At 53.7% G+C, this 26870-nt stretch overlaps 2 protein-coding genes across 8 annotated transcripts in view; one reads left to right on the top strand and one right to left on the bottom strand.

The window, feature by feature from the left end:
• Positions 1 to 11934: 11934 nt before the first annotated feature.
• LOC147351906 (uncharacterized) lies at positions 11935 to 25804 on the top strand. 6 transcript variants are annotated; one of them, XR_015147763.1, is made up of 7 exons: positions 11935 to 12099; positions 12370 to 12473; positions 15371 to 15477; positions 19326 to 19511; positions 19916 to 19983; positions 20482 to 20721; positions 22997 to 23130. XR_015147763.1 is itself a non-coding variant. In XM_086358371.1 (6 exons), exons 3-6 carry the CDS (start codon positions 15420 to 15422, stop codon positions 20584 to 20586), a joined length of 417 nt encoding a protein of 138 aa, XP_086214497.1. In that variant the 5' UTR covers positions 11935 to 12099; positions 12370 to 12473; positions 15371 to 15419; the 3' UTR covers positions 20587 to 22233. The 6 variants fall into 6 exon arrangements, 1 of the variants encoding a protein (XP_086214497.1); XM_086358371.1 differs by lacking the exon at positions 22997 to 23130 and having other exon boundaries at positions 20482 to 22233; XR_015147764.1 differs by lacking the exons at positions 11935 to 12099; positions 12370 to 12473; positions 15371 to 15477 and adding exons at positions 23464 to 23663; positions 25365 to 25804 and having other exon boundaries at positions 17852 to 19511; positions 19872 to 19983; positions 22997 to 23231.
• The window catches only part of NT5M (5',3'-nucleotidase, mitochondrial), a 29733-nt gene continuing 24785 nt past the window's right edge, over positions 21923 to 26870 (bottom strand). The window contains exon 5 of one of the 2 annotated variants that reach the window (XM_086358368.1): positions 21923 to 23818. In XM_086358368.1, coding sequence (XP_086214494.1) covers positions 23724 to 23818 — 95 coding nt within the window. In that variant the 3' untranslated portion in view covers positions 21923 to 23723. The remainder of the gene's footprint in view (positions 23819 to 26870) is intronic. The other variant, XR_015147762.1, reaches the window with a different exon arrangement.

The raw sequence follows: 26870 nt of genomic DNA, 5'->3' as shown, positions 1-26870 counted from the left end.
GCTGCCCTCCAGGTGGACCCTGGTGGATGCCAGCGAGTTTCCTGGATGACAACTGGGTTTTCATGCAGTGAGAATTGGGGGGAAATAGCCAAGGTTCAGAGTTAACCTGAAGCAGTGACAGGAGCCCCTCCACCATGTGACCTCAGGCTTTAGGGGACAATGTGCCCTGGGGACAGGCCTGGAGAAAAGGCTCCCACCCAATATGTGCCGGGTGCCACCAGCTCCATGCCCTCAGGCAAATGATTCCACCACCAGTACACAGGCATCTCAGTGGTACCCATCCCTGCCCACCCAGGCATGGGGGTGGTGAGAGACCACCCCGTCCAGGGTGAGGCACAGTGCCCGGGGCTCGGGCCCAGGGAACGGAGTTAAAAGACAATTTCCCGTTTGTTCTTCCTGCTCTGTGGCTACTCGTCTGGGAAGCTGTCCACACATGCTGTCCAATTAGCCAGCGGTGCAGGAAGAGCAAGGCGGCACCAGAGCTAACAGAATGGTCACTGCGTCTTCTTTCCTGCTCTTTCTGCATTTCAGCGTCATATGCAGCCAGGCTCACAATCTCATCATCGTGTGATGCAGCGCTGGGGGCAGGAGGTAAGGGGTTAGTCAGCACTGATGGAGCCTGGCCAAGAGCAAGGAGGGGAGGCTGAGAGCACTGGGTGTGACTCAGGAAGTGATTTGTCTTGTGTATTGGGGGTGGGGGTGAGGGACAGAGCGTGACCCAAGGCACAGGGATGTCTGGCATTGGCCCATAATTGATTTCCCCAGAGGCGATACTTGCTGACCCTCCATCCCCACGTATCAGGGGCAGATGCCACTGCGTCTGGTCTGAACAGCGTGGGCCCCACCAGCTCGGGGGGCAGGGAGACGGGAATGGCAAGCTCTCTTCAGGTGGCCTTGGTGGGAAGATGGGAGAGGGGTGGCATGGCTGGCCAGCCTTCACACACCCAGCTCCTGTGCAGCAGCCACTCCCAGAAACTGCCAGGTGTGCTCTTGGTGAATGAGATGTGGTCGCTGCTCCTGGGTGGTGGTGGGGGAACGGGGGAGTAGTTGGGGTCTCTCCTTGGGTCTCTGATGGCCTCATTTCACAGCAGCGCATGCAAACTTCCAGGCTTATTAGGTGGGAAAAAGACGACTTTTAAGGATTTTTTTTTTAATTCTAAAAATAATATTCCGTATTTTAAAGTCTGGTAACAAAAAATATTCAATGAAAGAATTTTGGGGACGTGCAAAAAAGCACACAGAAGAAGAAAAATGCAGTCTTCCAATACCTAGATATCCATGCTTAGCATTCTGTTGTCTGTCTTCGCCTACATTTTAAATATATACATTTTTTTAAAAGCAAATTTGACATCACGTTGTTTTGTAATCTGTTTTTTCCTCAACAATTTGCCATGAATGGCTTCCCATAGAAGCTAATATTTACCTACAATTTGGTCTTCAATAAAAGGATACATGCAAAAAAAAAAAAACGTAAACTAAACCATGGAGAAAAAAACACAAATTCCTTAAAAGGGGCAATCATAGCCAAGATTCTATGAGGAACTGGGCTCCCTGAGAAGCCTTGCAGAGTTTGGGGAATCACAGTGATGGCAGGGAAGCTCTGGGGACCCTTTTTATTGAAATGAAGCAATTTTCACTTCCTCTGAGATTCCAATTTTTTTTTAAGTTATCTTGGATTCTAATTTCAGTCTCTTAAACATTTTTAAAAGGAAAATTGGTTTTTATCAGTTTCCTGTCATTTCTTTCTGCCAAAGGGCCTAGGCACTGGATCTTAAACGTGACATGTATCTGTACACTCACCTATGGCTCTCCATCAGAGCCATGCTGCTCACAGCTGGGAGCAGGTGCCCAGCAAGTGTACTCTGTGCTGGTCTGGTCTGTGGCCTCTGCCTGACGATGGCTGTTTCAACTGAGTCCTGAGTAGACATGTCCTTGCTTTAATGCTCTTCCCTCCACACATGGTTCATCAAGGTCTCAACAACCAGGAGACAAAACAGTGTTGCCTTAAAAAAAATCACTGGAGAGGGACACAGGCCCTCTGTCCCCTGCCTGGCTAGAGCTACACTTGCTCTGTTCACCCCAAAGGGCACCCCTGTGAAGCCCCAGCTTTTAAGCAGCAACACACAGCCTCCCTCCACGGGCTAAGTGAGACCTAGAAGGGCTTTGAAGGACATCGTGTCACACCTTCGTTTGTTTTACAAAACAGAAACGTAACTCAGCTCTACCAGGTGAGTTTATCATCTAAACACACACCCACATCAGAAAGAAAAGATTAGAAATTACGGTCAAGGACAGAGTTGATTTGTTTTGTTTTCATTTGGGTATTAGAGAACAGGACATCGGGATTCCCAAATAGGCCATCAAGAGGTCAGTTACCAGGGTTACCAGATAAAACTAAGTTTTGAAATGTGAGAATGTGGTCCAGCAGGCAGACAGAGTTCGTGTGAGCAGCAAGCTGACTTGCACATGGTTCACTGTGAAGTGACAACCTGTTCCCGTGTGTCCAGGTGCTGAGACATAGCAATAAACTCAACAACAACAAAAAAAATAAATTAAATAACCTGATTAAAAAATGGGCAAAGGGCTTGAATAGACATTTGTACAGTGATGATATAAAAATGACCAACAAGCACATGAAAAGATGCTCAACATCAATAATTATTAGAGAAATCAAATCAAAACACCCACTAGGATAGCTACTATTTAAAAAAAAAAAAAAAACTAGAAACTCAGCATTAAAAGAACTAAGGTCATGGCATCTGGTCCCATCACTTCATGGCAAATAGAAGAGGAAAAAGTGGAAACCATAACACTATTTTCTTGGACTCCAAAATCACTGCAGACGATGACTGCAGCAATGAAATTAAGAGAGGCTAACTCCTTGGAAGGAAAGTTATGACAAACCTAGACAGCACATTAAAAAGCTGCTGCTGCTAAGTCGTGTCAGTTGTGTCTGACTCTGTGCGACCCCATAAATGGCAGCCCACCAGGCTCCCCCGTCCCTGGGATTCTCCAGGCAAGAACACTGGAGTGGGTTGCCATTTCCTTCCCCAATGCATGAAAGTGAGAAGTGCAAGTGAAGTTGCTCAGTGTCCGACTCTTCTCGACCCCATGGACTGCAGCCTACCAGGCTCCTCCGTCCATGGGATTTTCCAGGCAAGAGTACTGGAGTGGGTCCAGTGCCTTCTCCGATATTAAAAAGCAGAGACATTGTATTACATTGTATACATTGCTGTATTAAAAAGCAGTTGATATTACTCAGCCAACAAAAGTCTGTATAGTCAAAGCTATGGTTTTTCCAGTAGTCATGTATGGAGAAGGAAACGGCAACCCACTCCAGTATTCATGCCTGGAAAATCCCATGGACTGAGGAGCCTGGTAGGCTACAGACCATGGGGTCGCAAAGAGTCAGACACAACTCAGTGACTTCACTTTCACTTTCATGTATGGATGTGAGAGTTGGACCATAAAGATAGCTGAGCACTGAAGAATTGATGCTTTGAAACTGTGGTGCTGGAGAAGACTCTTGAGAGTACCTTGTACTGCAAGGAGATCAAACCAGTCAATTGTAAAGGAAATCAGTCCTAAATATTCACTGAAGGGCTGATGCTGAAGCTGAAGTCCCAATAGTTTGGCCACCTGATGTGAGAGCCGACTTATTGGAAAAGACCCTGATGCTGCATTCCCTCCCTACCTGAAGGCCCTGGGGGCTCCAGTCTCACCACTCCTCTGGCAAGTGGTTCTTATAATGAGTACAAGACACACCTCAGCAATAACCATCAAGGAACTTTGGAAAAACAAGATTTATTACTAACAAGTCCTGGAAGGTACATGGCACACCCAGGGCCACCCAGAAAGATAGGAGGGTGGGGTACAGATCTGGGGTTCTGCCTTTACTGGGGTGAAGAGTCGGGTACCTAGAATTTTGTAGGTTTACTCTTTGTTGATGAATTTAAAGCATAAGAACAAGAGTTGGTGTGTCAGAAAGGAAAAACGGGGTCCCTCAAACAGGCAGTTATCTGGGTCACCCAGGGCTTTCTGACTGGAGAATTTGATGGTGAGGTGGCCTGGCTCTTCATCTGCTGTGTAACTGGTAACTGTGTCACACAGCTGGCAGTATGTTTATTCGAGATGGATGTCTCTGAATTGGCAATCAAAAGCTTATTGTCCAGGCACTCTCTTTATAGCAAGGATGGCGACTGCTATTAACACCTGGGGGCCTATTTCTAATCGGTCTCTAAGGCCTGTTCCTGGAGGTCTTCTGTGAAACCTTTTATTATCCATAGAATCACCCCAAGGTATCAGCAGCAGGACCACATGTCAGCAGGGCCCTGGGCTCCCCTCTTCCAGCCCGAGGTTAGCTTTTGTGGCTCACTCAGGCTACACAGTGACAGCCAGACCTGCTTTCTGGGATGGCTTGTGGCCTTACAGATGTTAAACTTACCTGTGATGTCCTGGTTGGGCCTGGCCACCTATACTCTGGGCTACAGACGTACAGAAGAGTGACCCATGGGCCCCCGTGTCCCTCCAGCGAGCTGACCTTATCTGTATCTTTGTGGACAAAGCGCCAACTCCCCAGACTGAACTAGCAGGCTGACTCCCAGAAGATCCCACCCCATCTGCTTCAGGGCCAAGCACTTCACAGGTTCCCGGCACACGGCAGACCTTCCGCATCCTCCTTCCTCACCAGCAAGGTGTCTCCTGGAGCCTTGGGTGATGGCCCTGATCTGCCTTCTACCCTTGGTTCTCGCGAGGTCTCTGCAAAGCTAGGGTGGTTTTGTTACCTTGCCTGAGGATGGGGCCAAGGGCCAGAGGCCAGGCCACAGCCCCGTGATGGCCCTTACCACCCCTCAGTCTTCTTTCTCCATTTCCGGCCATGCTGGAATGTGCTCTGGCTTCTGACGTCCAGCCTTGCAAGGACACTCATGGGGAGGTTGTTGCTGCTATCATTTAAAAAGTCCTCTTCTTCTCCATCTGTTCCTCAGGGATCATCCTGCCTACGGGGTCAGGCCCAGGGTGGTTCCCTGAGAGAGAGAGAGAGAGTCGGTTTCTGCTTTTGGAGAGTTTTTGTGTGTGTGTGTGTGTCTTTTTAATAGTTTTAAGCCATTTGCTCATTTTATTAGTTTTATTAATTTTTTTTTTTTTTGCCATGCCTTAATGTGAAATCTTAGTTCCCTGACCAGGGATGGAACCCACACCCCCTGCACTGGAAGCACAGTCTCACTGGACCACCAGGGACGTCTCTGGAGGGAGCTTCCCCAAAGCATCCCAATTCCTCTTTGGACCCTCCTCAGACCGAGCTGGAGTCTGCCTGCCAGGAATGAGCAGAACATTGTAGACAAAGTGCAGTTGGCACCCCTCCTGCAAGACATTGTCTTCCTTCTCTAAATCCAAATATTTTTTTCTAATAAAGGAGGTTTGGGGGAAAAAAGGTCTCAATGTAAATAGATTTAATAGGCACCTGTTGGCTTCAGCTGGGCAGGTTTTCCCATTTGCTCTTCAGAGCTTCCCTGAGACAAATACCCAAGGCTTCCTGAGCTAGGTGACACCTGGGAGCCAGTTTCATGCAGGGCTGTGATGAGAATGACATTATTGAGAGTGAGATAGAGAAAATCTCTGGGAAAATGTCAGGAGTGTTTTAAGGCTCCTGAAACGAAGGCACAGTCCTGGCAGTCAAGCCACCGCCCAAGCTGCACCCAGGAGAGCTCGGAGTTGGCCAGGGAGGCAGGCCCAGTCCATCTTGAGGCCCAGGTGGAGGCCCTGCTAGGACAGGGGCCCCCTCTAAAGGCCCAGGAGGGGACCTGACAGAGGTGGAAAGCTGGGCGGAGCTGTGCCTCCAGGCAGCCCACCTACGCTCACCCCTTGGACACGCCCCTGTGTTTCTAACACCAGTGACTCCAGCTGGACCCCTTGGGTCAGGGCCACTGTGAGGGTGCTGCAAACTGGCCACTCCTCCTGCTGGCCTGTGAGCTTCCTGAGCTCTGGCACCTCCTGCCGTAGGTCCCTGGCCCTCTAGGGGCTCCAGGGGTTCCTCCACAATGCCTGCTCCAGGTACTTCAGTGATGCTGAACTCATGGTTCAACATGATAGGCAGTCACTTTCTCCCAAACTCCCCAGCATATCCCTATCTGCACTAAGTGCCCCACACTGCGGCAGATGCGGGGAGGACACTGAGCAAAGATGGGGTTCTGGCTCCTGGAGCCTGTCTTCCCCACTTCCACCGGGCTCGGGTGTGCAGCAGTGGCTCTCGGGGGAGTGAGTGCAGGCCACGCAGGGACCCTTTGGTGCTGGATCACTTTCTGCTCACAGAGGACCTCCCAGACACCCCACAAACACCTCGCCTTTGTCTCTCCCACAGCACCCGTGGGAGGAGGCAGCTGGACAAAGGAGATTCGGGAATTGACCTGAATCTACATGACTAATAAATAAAATGAGCCCTTGTAGGCTTCCTGTCTGTGGAGAAAAAATGAGGACAATTCCTTCTAAAGATTTGCTTTGCTCTGAAAAACCCCATGAAATTAGTGTTTTTCTGTAATTGGGGCAGTCACAATGGAACAGCACAGCACTGCCTGCCCTCTGCTCCCAGCTTGCGTTTGAATGAGGCCCGTCTGCCTGGCCCCCGGGTCGGGATTCAGGAGAAACTGGGTTTCTGAGGCTGTATGAGTGGGATGGGGAAGGTGGCCGTGCAGACGGCCCTCGGCCCCCCATTCTGACCCAGTTAGCAGCACAGGACCAGGAACAACCCCACAGGAAACATGGGGCACCCCATAGGCCGAAGGAGGGTCGCCGGGGTCTCTGGAACCTGCGCCTGCAAAGGAAACCCAAATGGGAAAGGGGACAGGTGACACGCCTCCCCACCACAGGCTTCGTTCCCAGGGTTTCAGGCGTGAACGGGTCTCCACCTATCTAGTTCTCACCCCCTGCCCCGGGCTGTGGCTGGAGGGTTCTCCAGGCCTGATCTACAGTACTGACATCTGGGTCAGGAACCCTGATGCTGCAAGTCCTTGCATGGAGGGAAGGGTCACAGCCAGAACTTGAGTCTGAGATAACACTTGGCAAGGCCTCTGGGCTTAACTAGGATGCTAAACAAGTAGCCACATTCTAGACCTCTAAGCTAAGCTAAGCTAAGTCACTTCAGTCGTGTCCGACTCTGTGTGACCCATAGATGGCAGCCCACCAGGCTCCCCCGTCCCTGGGATTCTCCAGGCAAGAACACTGGAGTGGGTTGCCATTTCCTTCTCCGATGCAGGAAAGTAAAAAGTGAAAGTGAAGTCACTCAGTCATGTGCGACTCTTCGCGACCCCATGGACCGCAGCCTACCAGGTTCCTCCACCCATGGGATTTTCCAGGCAAGAGTACTGGACCTCTAGGCAGACAGATCTTCTAGATACATGATCTTTAATTTAATCTTCGTAAAAATTTACATTCAGGGAACTTCCCTGGTGGTCTAGTGGCTAAGACTCCACGCTCCCATTGAAAGGGGCCCAGGTTTGATCCCTAGTCAGGGAAATAGATCTCACATGCCACATGGCGACCCCCTGAAAAAATCTACACTTGGTGACAAATCTGCTTCCAGCCATGCATTGTTCTAGGTGCAAGGGGTACAGCAAGCAGCAGGAAGATGCTCAAGAAGTCTTGGTCTTTGCATAATTTCCAAAAGGGGAGGAGAGAGGCATCATGTAGCAAAGTAGCATCAGATGGTGAAACTATCAGCTTTGATTTCAAATAGCTGTACCCTTGCGTTGTCCCCAACATCTATGTTCTCCCACAGCAATAGAACCCCAGGCTTCCCCTGTGTGCGTGGTAACTTGAAACACAGACTTCATTTCCCAGGGCCTCTCTTTCTGCTGGTGAAGCAACTGACTAATTTGCGGCTAATGGGATGTAAGATGAAGTCATACGCAAAGGCAAAGGGCATGACCTTCCTCCCTGTCCTCCTTTTGGCTTCCTGGATTGTGGCTGGAGCTCCAGCATGTGGTTTGGACCATGAAGAAAAAAATAAACTAGTTTGATAAACTATGAGTCTTTGGGGTTTTATTTCTGTTCTTCACAGCGGAACTTAATCTGAACTACTTTAGTCACCTTTACTAATTCATTCCCTCTTAATAACTGTGTAATTTTGAGCAACTGGCTCAAGCCTTCTGAAGTTCCTTTACCTCGGCAATAAAGCAGAATACACTGTAGTACTCACTTCACAGGGCTGCACGAGCCAGTGGCCTGAGGTGCAGAGTTACCCGGAGGTCATTAAAGCACGGAGCACTGAGCCCCACGGGCAGAACTTCTGATTCAGTGGGAACGCAGAGATGTTCATTTGTACAAACCCTCAGACACCGCTGCTGGTCAGAGACTGTACTATAACTACAGCCCATGTAAGCACCAAGGCCATGCAGCCTCCCAGGAGGGACACAAGAGAGGTCCAGATTGCACCCCCAGGGGCAGCATCCTGTGACCTCTCACCTCTGGGCCTCTGGGGCCCCAACCCCTGATTTCTGGAGGAGTGAGCCTACTTTAGACGCCGAGTGCAGAGGGCTGCAATGGGAGGCTTGGGGACCATCCCTAGGCAACCTCTGCCCACTCCTCACCTGCGGGGAAGTGGCCTCCACTCTGATGAGTCATGGGGCGGCTCAGGTTGCTTGGCAGTGAGCACCACCTTCCAGGCCCCCCTTCTGCCTGATACAAATACAGATGTGGATGTAACATGCCCCCAAAGCCCCCCAAAAGCCCCAAAAGCCAAAACTAAAAACCAAAACTCAACCTGGGGGTGGGGACCACCCACGTGAATAGTGCTGACATGTGCCGTCCTACTGCCTGCAGTGGCCAAAGGGGGGCCAGCCCGGACCCAGGGCTCCTCGACACTGAGCAGGGCAGAGGCGCACTCTGGACACACACCCCTGTACTTGGGAAGTCTCCCGTGCCCAGGAGTCCTTTTGAGGTCAGGTTGTCCCCTCTCCACTGGTCGGCAGAGCCCACCTCTTGTGTGAGGGGTTCTGGGCACCAGCTGACACCACGAACCCCTTCCCTCCCCAGCCGCTCCAGCATCATCAGGGGAGCGATTGTTCATTGCCAAAGGCTTTACCAAGAGGTATGACCTTGGGCAAGGGGCCACACCTCTCTGAGCCTCAGGTTCCAACTCTATGAAGTGGGGGTTACCATGGTCTATACCCTACATCAATCCAGGTGCTTACTGTGGGCAACAGAGAGTTGATTAGCTGCTAATTTAAGCAGAAAGGCATTTCCAAAGAGGATACTGTGGGATGTCTCTCGTGGTCCAAGTGGCTAAGACTCCACGCTCCCAATGCAGGGACCCAGATTCAACACCTGGCTGGGGCACTTGATCCTGAATGCTGCAACTAAGACCCGGTGCAGCCAAACAAGTACGTGAAACAAATACACATGGAAAGGATGTCGACACAGGAGACTTCCATGGAGCCCCTCGAGGTGGCTCTTCTCCACCAGGCAGGTGGTTGCTCAGGTCCCTCTAGAGAGTCTGATCTGGTGGGAGGCCCAAACACTGCTGCTGTTATTTTTTAAGCTTCCCAAGTGTCTCCAAGGTGAGTCGAGGTTGAAAACTACTGCCCTGAATCTTTGTATTTGAATCCTGGAAACTTTTTAGAGGGAAGTGCTGAAATGCTCTAACAGCCTCAGAGCCTGCAGAGTTTCTGCAGGGCTGCCTGTTTCTTTCAGTTTCTTCAGGGCTGCCACCCCGGCTTTAGAGCAACTGAAATACAGTCCTCAAGGCTGAGCAGACTCGGCCAAAGGCCTTGTTTAAAAAGTCCACTTTTGAGGGGCATGCGAGCAGGTAAAATCTGACTCAGTCCACTGCATCATGATTGCCGTAAACAATCTCCAAACAAGATAGAGAGGAACAAGCCACACAGCGCGTTTGAACGCCCGGCTGGTTCCGACGGGCTGGTGACCAGCCGACCACGCAGGACCAGTGCCTGCGGTCTGGGCTGTATTTTGGCTTCAGGGAACATTAAAAAGAAACAAGGAGGGGACTGCCAGTGGCTGGGACTCTGTGCTCTCAATTCAGGGAGCCTGGATTCTCTCCCTGGTCAGGGAACTAGATCCCACATGCCACAACTAAGACCAGGTACAGCTGGATAAATAAATTAAAAATAAATATTAAAAAAATTTTTTAAAAGGAAACAAGGAAATGAGGAGGAACAGAGCTGAGGTCACTGGAACTGGGAACCAGCCAGGTTACTGCTTCTTCTTGGGTCACTCTTGGCTGTTTTTCCTTCCCTGTCTGGGAAGGCGTGAGTGGCCACAGCTTCCTGCGGCTGCCACAACAAATGACTACAAACTGCGGGCTTCCAAGGACCCAGATTCATTCCCCGTCTGAAATCAAGGTGATCCCAGGGCAGCGTGCCCTCTGAGAGCCCCTGGCAGCCGTGGCCGCTGCCCTTGGCCTGGTGTGTGCGTCCGTGCCTCTGCTGTCTCTGACCTGTGCACATCAGTGCATTTAGGAGCCACCCGGGGAACCCATGGGCTCACACCTTGAGATCGCTTGTCATCTGCAAAAACCTTGTGTCCAAGTAAAGTCGCCATCCCAGGCTCGGTGATGAGACACACCTTGGGGACCGCTGCCACGTTTGTTCAAAGTGTGTTTCTACGTGGAGCCCGCACTGGTTCAGGGTTCTGACACCAAAAGCATGCCTTGACCCAGCCCTGGATTCCAGATTTGGGTAAAAACATCAGCTCCAAAGGGCCTTGGCTGAGCAGGGGCCCTGATTCTCAATCCCTGCTTCTCCTTTTCCATGGACAGTCGGGGATGGGGGAGTGGTCATTTAAAGTTAAGTAAAATGCAGATTCCAACTAGTGGGCCTGGTATAGGGCCTGACCCGTCTACACTTCTAAGGAGCTCCCAGGTCTCTGCCGGTCCAAGATCCACAATAAGAAGCAAGCCTCTGGTGAGTATGAGAAACACCAGGTACCCCCACCCCTACCACCCACCTAGCGCTCATCCAGGACGGTGCATGCCAGCAGCCTCTGTCACCTTCTAAGAACCTGGTCCAGAAGCCCCCACTCCAGGCCCAGGAGCAAGACTATGGTGCCACCGTCAGGAATTCCAGCGGAGCCCACAACTCCCCCGGAAAATCTGTGCTCTTCCCACTCATCCCCCCTTTCCTGCCCTCTGACGAGTCCACAGTCCTCCACTCAGGCCAGACCCAGCCTGCCCACTGCCCCCTCGCCCACCTGTGGGGCCCACAGGGTGCCCCTCCTTTCCGCCAGCCTGGGTGCAGCAAGGTGACAGACACAGGGACAGCAAGGAGGACAGGAAGAGGCTGGAGATCGGATGTGGCTCCAGAAAACCACGTGCTTCCTCCGCTGTGTGAGGTGAGCACCTCGCCTGCAGCCAGCGCATGTGTCCTTCCTGGAGGGCGGCATGGGGGCCAGCGGTGCAGGGGTCCCGGGAAGGAGGCTCCTGCTTCCGTCCACCCCCTGGGCCCAGGAGGAGCCGGGACAAGGGTGGGCTGAACAGGGCTCAGTGATGAAACCACCCTCCCCTCATTCAGCAAATGGCAGCCCCATAGCCAGTGCAGACGTGTCCCCCCTGGACTGACCAGACACCGAGACACCTCAGAACTGTGCCCGTGTGTTTTTGAGCTTGAAGTCACTCACACAAGCATGAGAGGGAAACAATTAAAAAAACCTTGGACACATTTTAACTTGACCCCCACTGTGTGCGGCCGTCTCTCCCCTCAATCTGACGTGAGATGGGAGGGCCAGGCATCGATATGATCTGTAAACAAGGCGAATTCCTCTGGGAGAAGGTCATGCTCCGTGGACGGGATGCTTATTCGTGGTTCGCCGCCCCAGCTGCGACCTTCCCCGTCTCTCTGTTTACACTGGGCCCTGGAAGGGCCTGCCTACTGCTTGGCTGATGTCAACAGCGACCTTCCAGGAAGGCCTGGAAACCAGGCATCTATGGATAGCTTACCCCGGCCCTTTCCTGTTCCCCAGTACCCTGCCTCCTCCGGCTAGGAAGTAGCTATTTGGGGCAGGGAAAAGAGATGGCAGGACTGTCCCTCTGAGATCAACTCAGCGCTCTGTGGCTCCCTGGATAATGGTCCTGTGTGTCCAGCCCATCCTCCGGTGAGTTTCAGGCAGAAGGAGGGAAGGGGGGAGAGGATGGGTCGTGGTGGTTAGTTATCCTGGTATGAGGCCAGACTGGCCCAGTGGGGGACAGACACCGACAGGAGACCAAGTCCACAGAGGGAGTCACTCCTGGACGTGGTGAGCTCCCCCTCAGAGAAGGTATGCAAGCAGAGACGGATGTGAGTGTGGGGATGGAAGTGGACTGTTACTGTTTTCAAATGAGTCTCCTCACAGCTCTGATTCCTCTCCCTGCCCACCACCCACCAGGCCTGGGAGCTGCCCTGCTCACAGCCAAGCTCCAGGAAGGAACCAGAGATGAAGGGAGTCCTATGGACACTGTGGAGCCTGGAGCCAGCGGCCACGAGACCAGTGTGAGCTGAGGTTTCTGTCTTGCAGGGTCCTGGCTAGTAACCCGAGCAAGTACTAAATTGTGCGGCATTTCTTTTGAAGATTGTGGCTCAGCAATGAGAGAGAAGGGAGATGGAGCACTTTAGAGTTTCCCGGCAGTGCTCATAGTGGGTGAGAACATTTGGACCATCCAGGAAGAGAAGGACACATAGGTGCTGCCACAGGATGAGGGATGTGCCCTCTTGGGGCTCTTTGCGAGGCTGGTATGGGCTCCCCGGTGATGGCAGGGGTGTAGGAGGATGAAGGAGACTCATTAGGAAATGCAAGTTGAGCTGTAACTGGGAGGCTTGGAGAGCCAGAGCATATGGAGACTTGAGCACCTGGATCCAGCTGTGCCTGAAGCTGCTGAGGTCCATCCTTGTTCTCTCCTATGAGGTGGGGCAGTAAATCCCTTTTTGAGAGGATTGTTTGTTTGTGCTAAGTCACTTGAGTTGTGTCTGACTCTGTGACCCTATGGACTGTAGCCCACCAGGTTCCTCTGTCCATGGCATTTCCCAGGCAAGAAACACTGGAGCAGGTTACCGGTTCCTCCCCCAGGGGATCTTCCCAACCCAGGGCCCAAACCTGCATCTCTTCCATCTCCTGCACTGCCAGGCAGGTTTGTTACCACCATCACCACCTGGGGATCTCCAGCGTTTACTTTTGCTTAAGTTCACGTGAGGTCATATTCCATCATCACAACTAGAAAATAATGGGGTTTGCAGTAAAAACAAGCGAATGCAGCAGATTTCATGTCTTTATTAAAGCCTGGCAAAGACCAAGGATTCCCACGTTCCTCTCTGAAGCCTCAAAAACAGCCCTTCCTCCACCACCCAAGGGAAGAAGCTAACAGAAATGAGAAGGGGCAGACAGACTACAGTTTGTGCCAAATGCTCTGCAGCTAGCTGGCCCCACCCAGAATAGGTCTCCAGTCCCAGCTGCCCTCAGAGTCTGTGCTTCCTGTTTTCACGGCCAGTTTCTGCACGGACGTTACCAACCAACATTTAAAAACGGCTCCTCAGATGGTCTAAAACACGCAACGCTTGTTCTTTTAATGACAACGAGAGTTGAATGAGTCCTGAACTCCACGCTGGGCATCAGGCCAAATGCTTTAACCTCCAGTATCTCATTCAGTCGCCAAGCCAGGGGAGGCGGTTTCTATTATTAGCCCAGTGTTACAGGTGACCAGACCCAAGCCCCAGGGTTCGTCACTTTCCCAAAGTTACCAGCTTCTGGAGTGATTCAGCACCACCACTGTCGCGTTTCACTCAGTTCCTTGGTCCTGAAACATCCTTGCACATTCTTCTCTCTCGCTGCCTCGTGGTCTGGCCCTGGCAAAGGGCTTGACATCAAAACACAATGTCCTCTCCGTGTTCTTGGCCACCATCACCCTCACCACCCAAACCTCATTGTCCTGAGAAAGCCCTGTTGGGATTCTTGGGAAGCCAAGTGTCCAGCACCCGGCTGGGCACTTCCCGGGCACCTGTGCACATCTAATCGTGTTTTCTGTGTCAGAAGAGCAGGCTGTGCTCATCAGAAGCCTGGTAGGACTCTGGCCACAGGGTTGTTTGTGATTTCAGGGCTGGGCAAGGAAAGTGCTAGGCGAGGGTTTTGGTTCCAAGTGGCCTCCTGCCGAGCAGTGAATCAAGCGTCGGGTCAGAACTCACCCCGCCCCACGCTTTCCTGTTTGTTTTCCCCAAACTTGTTTACTTTGCCTCTATAGATGAAAGCCAGAGAGTATACATGGCTACCAGTGGGCGCTGGGGGCAGATTGTTCTCGTCCTTCCAGAGACAGAGCAAGCCAGGCTAGTCCCTCTCTGCAGCGCATCGAGCCGAAAGCTAAGAATTCGTTACTTCTCAGGCCTGGGAGGTGATGTCAGTCAAAGCACCAGCAGCCCTGAGCCAGGCATCTGCCATGAGGTCTTGTCCACTCCCAGCAAAGTCCCATCAGGGCTGCCTCGGTGTTAGGAAGTCCTGGCGCCTTGCTCGTGCCAGCAGGAGGACCAAGGCTTCTCCTTGAGCCCAATTAAATGTCAGCAGGATCAATCTTCTTTTCTAATTATGTTTTTGTGTCATATCCCCTGGACGAGGGCATGGCAACCCACTCCAGTACTCTTGCTTGGAGAATCCCCATGGACAGAGGAGCTGGTGGGCTACAGTCCATGGGGTCCCAAAGAGTTGGGCATGACTGAGCAACTGAGCACAAGCACAATCGCTGTGTGCCAAGCACTGCTTAAGGTGATTAGACTGTACATCAGTTTCATTGGACTGTACATCAGACACATTAGACCGTATATGGTCTGTATGGTACAGTCTAATGTTAGACTGCACATCAGTTATCGGGACTCCCATGGTGATTAGACGGTACATCAATTACATTAGACTGTACATCAGGCACATTGGACTGTACATCAGTTACATTGGACTGTACATCAGACACATTAGACCGTATATGGTCTGTATGGTACAGTCTAATGTTAAGACTGCACATCAGTTACTGGGACTCCCATGTTGATTAGACGGTACATCAATTACATTAGACTGTACATCAGGCACATTGGACTGTACCTCAGTCACATTGGACTGTACATCAGTTACTGGGATTCCCATGGTGATTAGACTGTACATCAGTTACGTTAGACTGTACATCACTTAACGGAGCTCCCACAGATGGAGATGGAGCAAACAACCCACCAGGTGGCATGACCTGAGTTTTGCCAGGCCCGTGCATGTGTTGGGGTCCCTTGTGCTCTCCATAAACTGGGGTCCTGGGCTGTGGCTGCATCCAGGTTCACTTTTCTTTCTTTAGCCAACTTCGGCGATGGTGTGGGGCACCAGTCCTGTGTCTCACCTGCACATGGCCATCTGTCTGTTTTCACAGGCTGAGGTGAGCCAGGCCTTTAGCACGGAATCTCAGGCAGAGGAGAACCATGCGCACACAGACTTGGGTTTTGGAAGGTGCCCTCTGGCTGTGGGTGGAGGATTCAGGTATGACCTCATCCTCAGGACTGGGGGTGGGGGTGGCCATGGGGCGTCTTTGCCATGTTAGGGAGGCAACTGACATCAGCCCCTCCTCAAGGTCACTGAGGTGGAGAACGGAGGAGGACGTGGCCTGAGAGGCAGGCAGCGAGTTTTGCTTTGGACACGTGGAATCTGAGAAGTGGAGACATGGGTGAGGGGGCAACTGGCCAAAGCTGACCTCCAGAGAGATGAGGGAGGGAGCAGGAGCCCTGCACCTCCTGAGCAGAGCTGTAGGAGTCAGACCTCTGGGCTCGGGTCTGCAGCCCCGCCCGAAGCCCCAGAGCCTCTGGGAGGCGAGCTCATGGGGCCTTGTGGACGGGGAGGCCTGTGCTTCCTGACCGTGCACCTGAGAGAACCCTTCCTGGGCCCAGTGCCACCGCTCGCAGAAACGAAGCGGGACTCGGTCTCCACAGGACATGCCCAACCAGGCACCAGGAGCCCAGCAGCTGTGTTCATAGCAGCCCCACATGGGGACACTGCCCACAGCAGCCACTAGGGTGGGAAGAAGACTGTGCCTCTCTACCGCTTGGGCCTGGGGAAGAGAATGGAGAGAGAACCAGAACGTCCAGACCTGCAGAGTCAGAGGTCAGAGGGTGGTGCCCCTGGGAGACCGATGATGTCTGTATAGGGGTGCTGGCGGCATGAGGACACCCCCTGTCCATGTCCAACTCTGTGAGAACAGATCTGAGACGAGCCCCAACCCTAACCTCAGGCCTCCACCCCTTCTGCCCAGGTCACCTCTGTGCAGCCCAACTAGTCTGACAGGCTTCTACACATCCCATATGGGGCACTCCTGGCCCCACCCAGAGGGGAGGGGGTGTAGGTCTCTGCATAAGGGACTGTGAGACCCCCATGCTCCCCGTAGCCCCAGAAGTGCAGGAGCCTGCTTCGTGCTTGCCCTCAGAAATGTTTGTCACGCTTCACCCACGTCAGGCTAAGCGATGGGAAGAGCAGGAGCCCTGAGTTTCTAGGAGACCGAGGCTCTGGGGCAGGAACTGTGACCTGGACCACACCTCTGTCCTCAGGCTCCAGCATGTCCCCTCCATGTAGCCCTGACTCTCACTGGACAGGGCAGGAGGAGGAGGAACTAGCTGCCCATCACATTCGAGCTGCCGCACAAGCCTTGGGGCACTCTGGGTCCCTTCTGGGGCTAGTTTCCTCGTCCATCCGATGACGCACCTTTCTAAGGGCTATGTGGTAATTCACACTGGCCTCTTGGCTGTTTTCTAGAACAAGCCAGGCTCGCTGCCTCGCTGCCTCGGGGCTTTCGCACTTGCTATCCCCCTTCCTGGAATGTCATTCCCCCAGATAGGTGGCACCCCTACTCTGTGCTCAAATGCATCTTTGCTCAAATGCCACCTTTTCTGGGAAATCTGCAGAGTTCCTGGCGAGGAAACTCATCCCTTGTGGGTGGCAAATTGCAAGGCAGGAAGTACAGTGAAATTCCACACTTGTACAAAGCATTTCTAAGCCTGACTGTGTAAGTTTGCAAGGGCATAGAACACAGTCTGGAAGAACATACACTAAGCCATGTTAACTGTAGTTCCTCTTGGAAGTGAGGCTGGGAATTTTCTAGATACGTTTGGGTCCTTTTGTAGTATTTGAGTGTTTTTAAGAAGATTGGTCCCTTGTCACTTTTTTAACTTAGAAATTAAAATCAGGAGTGTGCTCCTGTGGGTCATGGAATTTGCAATCCGATCCTCACGAAAGCCCCGCTGAAGTGGAAGTTGCATCTGTCACCCATTTTCCAGATGATGGAACTGAGATTCAGAGGACCCTGAAGTCACAAGGTGCAGGGCTGGCATCCACCAGGTCTGGATTCTTAGCCACGCCACTTCCTTTCCTTAGAAAGGAAGACAAGGGCCATCTGACTCTGCTTTTTAGCACCAGAAGCCGTTCTTCCAATGAAACTCTGGCTGGAAGCCCAGTTTGTAAAATGGGTAGCAGAGGGGCCGCTCTGGTGCAGAAGTGAGGCTGAGAGGCTCTTGAACCTCTGCCCCTACGGCACCCCAGCACCCAGGGGATCTGAGGACCCTAGCCTGAAAGTTGCCCAGCGAGGTGACTCAGAAGGCCAGGGTTCTAGCAATACCGCTTCTGCTGAAAGGGACAAAGACAGAAATGTGTTATGGGTCATGTAAACAGGTGAGGAGTCATCTTGCTTTAAATAAGATTGCCCTCAATTATCCTGAACCGTGGCCCCCTTGGAGAGTTTTTGTGCGGAAGACTCACTTAGCCTACTTAGGTTTCAAAAACAAAACAACCCTAGACCCTGGAATAAATGCAAGCCCTCACTCTCCCAGCCCTCATTAGAACACGCCCCAGTCTCCCCTGTGTCCTTTGCTGCTGGGCCTCCAGAAGTGCCGGCACAGGGCAGGGGACCAGTGATTTTTGTCGAATGAACGAATGACTGAATGAGTGAGCCAATGAACGAACCAATGAATGAACGGACAGACCAGGCCTTGATTGGTCGACCTTCTTGCATACTGACATCAACACAGAGCCTTCAGCCACACTGGCTTTGAGATTTGAGGAACAAATCAAGATGAAGAGTAGTACTGGACTTGGGGCTTCCCTGGTGGCTCAGTGGTAAAGAATCCACCTGCCAACGCAGGAGCCGTGGGTTCAATCCCTGGTCCAGGAAGATCCCACATGCTATGGAGCAACTAAGCCCATGCACACACGGGCACAACTACTGAGCCCAGGAGCCACAACTACTGAGCTCACATTCTGCAACTACCGAGCCCATGTCCTGCAACTACCAAAGCCTGTGAGCCCTAGAGCCTGTGCTCTGCAACAAGAGCAGCCACAGAAATGAGAAGCCCAAGCAACACAGATAGAGAGTAGCCCCCACTTGCCACTAGAGAACAGAGAACACTAGAGAACAGTCCATGCAGCAACAAAGACCCAGCACAGCCCAAAATAAATAAAACAAATAAATAAAATTTAAAAAAAGAAAAAGAAACATGGAGGCATGCGGGAGACAGGAGAACAGCAGACTTTGCTGCTATAGGCGAGGGCCACCGTGTACGCTAAAATCAGTGGGAGAATGTTTAAGGAGGAGCAAGATCTGCATGGTCGCAAGTTATTTCTCCCCAAATATTTATTAGTTACAGAGGAGAGAACAATAATTCTATAATAGAGAGACCTGGAGACACCAGGGTCACTAGTGGACAAGGTTGGGATCCCCAGCAATGGCATGAAGTGTCATGTCCCTCCTGACGTTTTTTGCCATTTTTCCGATAATACACAGCCCCCATCCAACCTTTAGAAAGCATCAGACAAACCCAAGTTGAGCAACGTTTCACACAACACCTGGAGAGTGCTCTTTGAAAAGTAAAGTTCATGGGAGAGAAGGAAAGACTGAGGAGGCTTTCCAGGTTGGAAGAGACGGAGGAGACGTGCAGCCAAGGCCACCGAGATGGGGCAGAACAAATACACAGGGAGCTCAGTGGACCTGGTGCTTAACTGGCTTAAGACAACAAAAGCGTCTCCACTCAGTTCTGGAGATCAGAGCCCAACATGAGGGCAGATCTGTGCTCTTGCCAGAGCCCACCGCAGCCCTGGGTCGGGGGGAGGATCTATTTCCTGCCTTTGGCCAGCATTCCTTGACTCTTGGCCCCTGCTTCATCCTCAGAGCCCTCTGACCTCTGCTTCTGTCCTCACCTCTCCAGCCACCCTGCCTCTCTTACAGGGCCTTTGTGACAGCACTGGGCCCACCTGGATTGCCAGGCTACTCACCGCATCCCAAGGTCCTCATCTCGGTCACACCTGCAAAGTCCCCTTTGCCAGGTTCAATCACATATTCTTGGTCCCAGAAACTCTGACGGGCTCGCGCTGGGGTCAGGAAGCCTGCCTCCCAGGGCACAGATGGGGAACCCAAGGCCTGCTCAGCCCTGGTCGTGGAATGACCCCCAGGAGAGCTGCGTACACTCTTCACGTGGCAGACATGCGCCTGGAGATGCACAGACAGCTCTTCAGCCTCGCTGGACCCTGTGAGTCAGGTGAATGAGCCCATTCTACAGACGAGGAGACTGAGTCTTGGCAAGTGGGTTTGCACAAAGTCTGGCAGGGGGTCAGGGTGGAGCTGAGTCAGTGTCCCTGCACTTTCCTGACAGTGTATCTGAATTACTCAACTCTGTGCCCTCTGCACACAGGCCCCCTGGTCCCCAGAGGATCCTAGTTTCCCTGGCATGGTTACTTCCCTTCACACCTGCAGAGATGGGTGGGAGAGGGCAGGTGGGTGTGTCCTGCACTTGGGCATTTTCCACCAGAACCCAAGCCTGGCAGGTCTCAGTAACGGCCTTCTACCGTGGGGAGTGGACTCAGGTCTGCGTGTCTTGCTTCTTCTCTCCTTCCCCAAGATGCATCTGGCAACAGCACCTGAGCCCCATCATCTTTCTTCCAGCCCCCTACCTCAGCACAGCAAGTCCCTGCAGATGGACGCCAAAGATCAGCAGACAAGTGTGGCATGAGGTGAGCTCTGAGCCAGCTGGACGTGAAACCTCCCCTGACACGGCCAGAGTTACATCACTGGGATGGGCAGGTGCTCCCCACCAGCCCAGTCCAGGAGGGGCTGGGGACATTGCCTCAGTCGTGGCTCCTTCCACCTGTCTGCTCCTCCAGCGGCCCCTCCACTTCCCTCCTGCCTGTGAGGTTCCCTGGAAAATTCTGTGTGAAGAGGCAGTCCCGAGGGGGGAGGGTGTACACCATCCAGTCTCCACCCAGTCATGCCCCTGGAAGGGGTAGTAAGCAGCCCAGAGAGGGGACAGCATTGTCCAAGGTCACTGAGAAGCGGGCTGTCCCTTGAAGACCCAAGAGGGGACACCCTGCCTGGTCATCCTCTGGTCTGACTCCGGGGAGCCGCGGGAGTGTCTTCCTGGGAGAACCCCAGTTGGGGGAGGGCCAGACGGGCGTCTAGTGTCTTCAGGGGCCCCCACCCTTCTCCTGCATTGCCCTGTTTTGTCTTTCCAGAACCCAGGACTCCTGGTTCCCAATCCACACCCCCCACCATGCTGGAGAAATGTCCAGAACATAACAAACACCCCAGTCCTGCTGCCTCAGCTGTCATACAGGTAGAGGGGTGACCCAGCCACACCCGCCTGGCCTCCAGCATTGAACCTTCCGGCATCTCTGAGTGACTTGGACACAGTGGTTACCAGGCTCCTTTCCACAGCCTCGGGGGTCCTTAACACAAGCAGGAGCAGGAGGCAGGTGGGAGGATGAGAAGAGTCTATGAAGGCTGTCCCGTCCCTGTCTGTCATGTCCATTTCAGCTTTGCCACAACCCCAGGAGGGGCTCTGCCCCTTTTCTGGACAGGAGGCTGAGGCCTCCAAATCCCACACCATTCATGGACGTGTGCTAGGGGCTCCCTCTCACCCTGGGCCTCCCAGGGACGACATCTGGGGTGACAGCCAGAGTGTTCAGGGCTAGGAGGGGGAGATGGGCTCCGAGCCCATTGGGTGCTCAGGTCTGAGCCAATTCACCCCTCCTGGACCCTCAGCCCCTTTGTCTATAAAACGAGGAGGATGGTGCCCACGGCCCAGGTCATCAAGATGGTCAGTCCCAGGCACAGGCCACGCCAGATGCTCTGCAGCCCCAGCCTGAGTTGTGGTCTCATCTGGGGTCATGCCCTCTGGAAGACCATGGGCCTGACACGGGCTGGCCTGACAGAGCCAGGCCCAGCCACTGGAGGTGGCCACTCTCCTCGGGTAGCTGGCCTTAAAGCCCCACACTCATCTGGGACCATGGCCGGGGTCTGGCAGGAGACGAAGCTCACGTGCACCAGGTAATTGGTGGGGTGGGGTACGATGTGGTCTGAGCACTGTCAGAGGAAACCAGCGCCCAGGGCTGGCAGAGTGGAGGCTGTCGCCACCCCAAGGTTGCAGGGCAAGGAGGGGGGCAGATCCTGGAGCCCGGAAAGAGCCGTCAGACCCTGGTCTGACAAGGGGCCCCCATGCTCCTTCCTCCTGCTGGTCTGACCCACAGGCAGCCGGAGCATGGTGGTGGAGGGTGGTCGTCTGAGCAGGCAGGGGGCAGGGCAGGGGCAGAGCCTGGACTGCAGGGGTGAGTGGGGGTGGCATCTGCCCTCACCCCTCCTGGCTCTGGGGGTCCTTTAACTTCCCTGCCCGCGGAGCAGGTGGCTTCTCCCCGCAGTCAGCATGCTGGCTGACCTTCTCTTCTGCCCACCCACCTCCCCCCTACACTGGAGTGTGCGATGGTAACTGAGAGGCAGCAGCAGGCACATTGCCCTCTGGATGCAGAGAGTGGGAGGAGGCAGTGGTGGGTGTGCTGACAAAGGCTCTTACCAGCCACTCAGCGGCAGGCGGAGCAGGTAGGGGGCTGCAGACAACCCCCAGGCCGCCCTGTACACCTGATGCTGTGTGTGGACACAGGAAGTCCATTTTTCCAGGCATATTTTTAGAACCTCGGTTTAATGGTCTGTTCCTATTCTGGCCACTCGGGCCACTTCCCCAGCTGCTTCAGATATTTCGTCAAAGGTGGGCAGACCAGCTAGACCTGGTCGTCAGTCGCTCTCAAGCCGGTGTGTCAGGGAGCTCAACTTGGTGCTCTGTGACAACCTAGAGGGGTGGGATGGGGTGGGAGGTGGGAGGGAGGTTCAAGAGGGAGGGGACACATGTATACTCACGGCTGATTCATGCTGTAGTACAGCAGAAAACAACACAACATTGTAAAGCAATTATCCTCCAATTAAAAAGAGAAGCCCATGTGTTCCATGTTGGTGCATCAAGGATGGGGCTTGCTCCTGACTTTGGTCTCCTTCACTGTGTCCAGCCCCAGCCCAGGGCACAGACCAGAGGCTCTCCAGTCTCGGTGGCCCCATGGGCTGAGCATTGGGCCACCCTCAGAGGCAGGGATGTTGACTGTGGTTTTGCCGGGCACCTGTGACCACGGCAAGGAGCCACTGCCAGTCTCTGGGCCTTTCCACGATGCCCCCAGCCCCACGGTCACACCAGAGCTGATCTTAGTCTGTGTCCCCAAGAGCCGCCCACCCCTGGGGCCACCATGGACAGCTGTATGGGTTGTGCACTGCCCGAAGCATCCTGCCCTCCCCACTCCCCACACCACACCCCCCCGACAACAAGGGCCCCAGCCAGTGCCCTTGGCCCCTCTGACCTCTGATCTGGGCACTCTGTCTGGCAGACACTTGCTGAGACCTCATCCACCGTCCACACCGAGAACACTTTCCCTGCTTCCTTCCCAGATACACAGCTCTTAACAGACTCATCTTCTGTCTCCCAAGGCTCAGACTTAAGTGAGAGCCCAAGGCTCCCCAGGGAGGACCTGAGTCAAGATTAAGACCCAGGACCTCAAGGCCCTGCTCCTCCTCCAGAAACAAGCTCTGCTGGCCTCTGGGACGGGTGGCCAGGAAGCGAAGGGCACCCTGGACGGGGCAGTGATCTCACCCAGGTTGCCTGACCCTCAGCCTCAGTGTCCGCATCTGTAAAATGGAAGCTCTTGTTCGCAGATGTTCAGTGCAGTGCTAGTCACAATATCCAAAAAATGGAAGCAACACACGTGTCCATCAGCAGGTGATTACAAACAAAACATGGTCCATGCGACAATGGGATGTTACTCAGCCACAGAAGGAATGAAGCACAGACCATGCTGCAAAGTGGATGAGACTGGATTATGCTCACGAAGAAGCCAGTCACTGCAGGCCACACGTGTACAATCCCATCTACGTGAAGTGTCCAGAACAGGTAAGTGTGCTTCCAGACAGGGGCCAGAAGACGGGTGGTGAAGAGGAGCTGGTTCCCTTGAGGGTGGTGAACATGTTCTAAAATTGATCATGCTGATAACTGTGCAACTCTATGAATGGACCAAAAGCTGTCGATCTGCACACTTTAAATGGGTGAATTCTATGGTTTGTGAACTATTTCTTTATAAAGCTGTCACAAAGCGGAAATGCTAATAATAATATCTGTCTCTCAGCGTTTCCAGGAAGATGAAGTGAGGCGATCTGGTCACGGTCTTGGCACAGAGCCTGGCGAACAGCAAGCACCTGATCAGCGTGCCTGCACCCTCCCTGCTCAGCGCAGGTCAGTGGGCAGCGGTATCAGGGCCTCGCGGGAAATGCAGAGTCTTGGGCCTCCCTGGGCTGCATCAGCAGCTATGTTTCAGTGGCTCCACAGGTGAGTCCCGGTCAGGTTCAAGTTTGAAAAGCATGGACAGCAGCAGTAATTCTACTGCCGCTAGGGCAGGAATCTCAAATGTGAGAGCCCACCAGAAACCCCTGGAGGGCTAGGTCCACCACCAGAGTTTCTGGTTCCAGGGTCTGCAGCTAAGCCTGAAAAGAAAAGTGAAAGTCGCTCGGGCGTGTCTGACTCTTTGCAACCCCATAGACTGTACAGCCCATGGAATTCTCCAGGCCAGAATACTGGACTGGGTAGCCTTTCCCTTCTCCAGGGGCTCTTCCCAACCCAGGGATCGAATGCAGGTCTCTCCCACATTGCAGGTGGATTCTTTACCAGCTGAGCGATAAGGGAAGCGTGAGCATTCCTCACACCTTCCCAGGCAACGCTGCTGCTGCTGCTCCAGGGGCCCCACCTGACAACTGCTGCTCTGGGGTCTGAGACGGGCCCCACCTGCCCCAGGAAGGGGAGGCTGAGCACCCGAGGCCTTGGGCACCAGTGGTCTCAGCCCAGCTACACATGGAGGTGGGACCTTCACCGTTTCCCACACGGGGCCCCACTCCCCACCAGCTGCCTGGAGTCCCAGCTGGGCTTTCTGCATGCAGCCAGAAGGGAGACACTTGGGTGCTGCCCAGAGGGAGCCCTGTCTGCAGGACTTTCTCCTTCTCGGGGAGGGGGAGAGCTGAGTGCAATGCCCCTAGTGCTGGGACACAACCAGGGCCTCACACTGCAGGGTCCAGTCCTGCCCAGGTCTGGGCCCTGGGCAGAGGTGGAGAGGCAGTTCCCCCCACGTGCAGCCCCTCTGGGTTCCAGACATTAAAGGGAGTTGGGGAGGCAGGGGCCCTGGGACAGAGTGAGCCAGAGTGGGCCAAGCTGGGCCTGACACCTCTGGGCTCCACCTGCCCAGCAGCTCAATGACCCTCAAGCCGCCTCTCCAGCCCACCCATTAACAGCTCCCACCTGGAGCTGCTCTCTTGCCTGGATTGTTGGGAGTTTTTCCTCTTTATAGAACAATTTATATTAAGTAGACTCTAAATAGAGCTCTTTAGGATGGGGTTCGGTTTAAGCCGCCCTAAGTTTAATGGGCTGTGGGGGAGGGGTCTGTGCTAATTGCCTCTCAGGCCACTCTGTGGCCAGGGTCATTATTCTTGCAGCCGTCCATGACTGGTTTCTCCAGGCCTGACCACTTGCTCCCAGTGGCCCGACCCTGCCTTTTTCTGGAAGGTCAACGTCTCTGAGCTCAGATCCCCGCTGGTCCCTGCAGGCCTCTCTCAGGCCACAACACTCTGTGGGGGAGCTGCTGGCTTCCTGGAAGGCAAAGCGGACATAATGAAAAGGGAGGTGCCCGGGGCTGGGAGGCGGAACACAGGCGGGAGGATGGAGTCTTCTGTGTAAATAAATAGAAACCAGGCTTTGGGATAGAGACACACTCATTCATGCAGCCCCTGTGGGTGCTTCAGAAAAGACACCTCTTTCTCCCTAGTGCAGCTTGGTAGGAACACTCAGGCTGATCTTAGCCCCCCCTGTTCCACCGGCCGGGCAAGTCTTGCAGTGTGCAACCTGAATGACTGCTCAAGGAGGCCTGTGGGCACTCTGCCTCTCCTCCTGGCAGTGCTGGGGCCCATTAGGGACCATGAACTCATCAAGTGCTCTCGCTGACTGTGTGCTGGGGAGACAGTGAGAACAGCCTGTGCATTTCAGATCCACTCTGTTGGCGGAAGCGGACAAGAAAATCATCACTTGACAAACAAGATGACGGTGTGATGCCAGAGGAAAACAATAGGAGTGGAAGCAAGGCAGGCCAAGGGCGCGCCAAGGGCACCGTCAGCAGTGCTGTGGTTTCATCCTCTGCAGCCAGGATGACAGTGCTCTCCTGGGCTCCAAGGACAGTTACTATTACACTGCCTCTCAGAGCCCCCAGGGCTGCCCCTCGGTGAGACTCATGGCTCGAAGAGAGGAAGAGACCCCCAGCTGCTCCCTCCCTCGCTTGCTCTCTGACGGATCCCCCCACGGAGGCCAGACGCCCAGGAAGGTTCCATGTCCAGGACTACAGCAGTGGATGGGGTGGGTGCTAAATCTAGGGGGATAAACACTGTTACCCTCATTTTGGAAATGAAGAAACAAAACAAAAAAGACACGAAGGCTCACAGTGACATAAGCACTGGTCTCGCTGGACCCTGGTGGCCATGCCCACTGCTCCCGCAGCACGTCCTGTGGGTTGTCTGTCTGGCCGAACTCAGACCAGGCGCAAGAGCCTGGCAGCCAGGGGCTCAGGGAAGCACACTTCCGTCTTCCCCGTGGGAAAGTCCCCTGACCTGGGAAGGATGCTCATAAGTGCCAGTCAGCCAGAGTGGCTGGTGTTGGCCCCGAGGAGGGAGGCCTGGGCTGTCTGGGCCACAGCGAGGGAGCAGGATCAGTGCTTGCAGAACTGGAACCCAGGTCTCAACCCTGCCTCCCTCCACCCCTGCAGGGAATAGTTCTTGAATCACCCAAGTGGAGTGGGAAGCCACTCACCCAAACATCTCTTTTTCACAAGGCAGAAACCAAGGCACAGATGGGAAGGGGCAAGGGGGTGAGGGGTGAAGCGGGCTGGGGGGCAAAGCATAGGGTGGCCGTTCGGTGAGACAGAATGCAGGTGTTATCCTGCTTTCTGAACAAAACAGCTGGCACCCGGCTTTTACATTTTTAATTTTTGTGTGCCTTTTAAAATGTTTTCGTCAGCCATCCCCACGGCTGTAAAAATAGAGCTGCACAGACGCAGACGAGGCTAAGCCGGGAGCCAGCCTGAATATTCAGCTGGAGGGCACAGTGCTGAGGAAAGCAGTGAAACCTGATGAATTAAGCAGTGTCCCCAAGCTGGGCTGGCTGCCCGTTTCCACTTCCTATGGCCTGGGAGCCAGGGCAGGGGAACCCCTGATGGAAAGGAAATACACTTGGTTTCTGGGTTCCAAGCTGAGTAAGCTTGCCTCCTCCAGGAAGCCCTCCAAGTTTTCAAGAAGTTGCTTCACCTCTCAGGAGAGCCTGAAAGACCTATTTTCTTATTGTCAGTGTTTGGCTCCTGAAAGTACACCCCTTGCCATCTGGAAGGCATCCCCTGGGGGGGCTGCTCTCCCCCTCCCAGGAGTTCGGGGTTAAAGCAGGAACACAGATCCTTCAGCCTTACCTAATCCTTGACAGCTTGGTTGCTTGATCTGAACACCTATTTAT

This window comes from Bos grunniens, chromosome 19 (genome assembly GCF_055505025.1).
Source record: "Bos grunniens cultivar Pamir isolate PY7600 chromosome 19, Bosgru_T2T1.0, whole genome shotgun sequence".
NCBI classification, from domain to species: Eukaryota; Metazoa; Chordata; class Mammalia; order Artiodactyla; family Bovidae; genus Bos; species Bos grunniens.
This window is presented reverse-complemented; position numbering and strand designations above follow the sequence as displayed.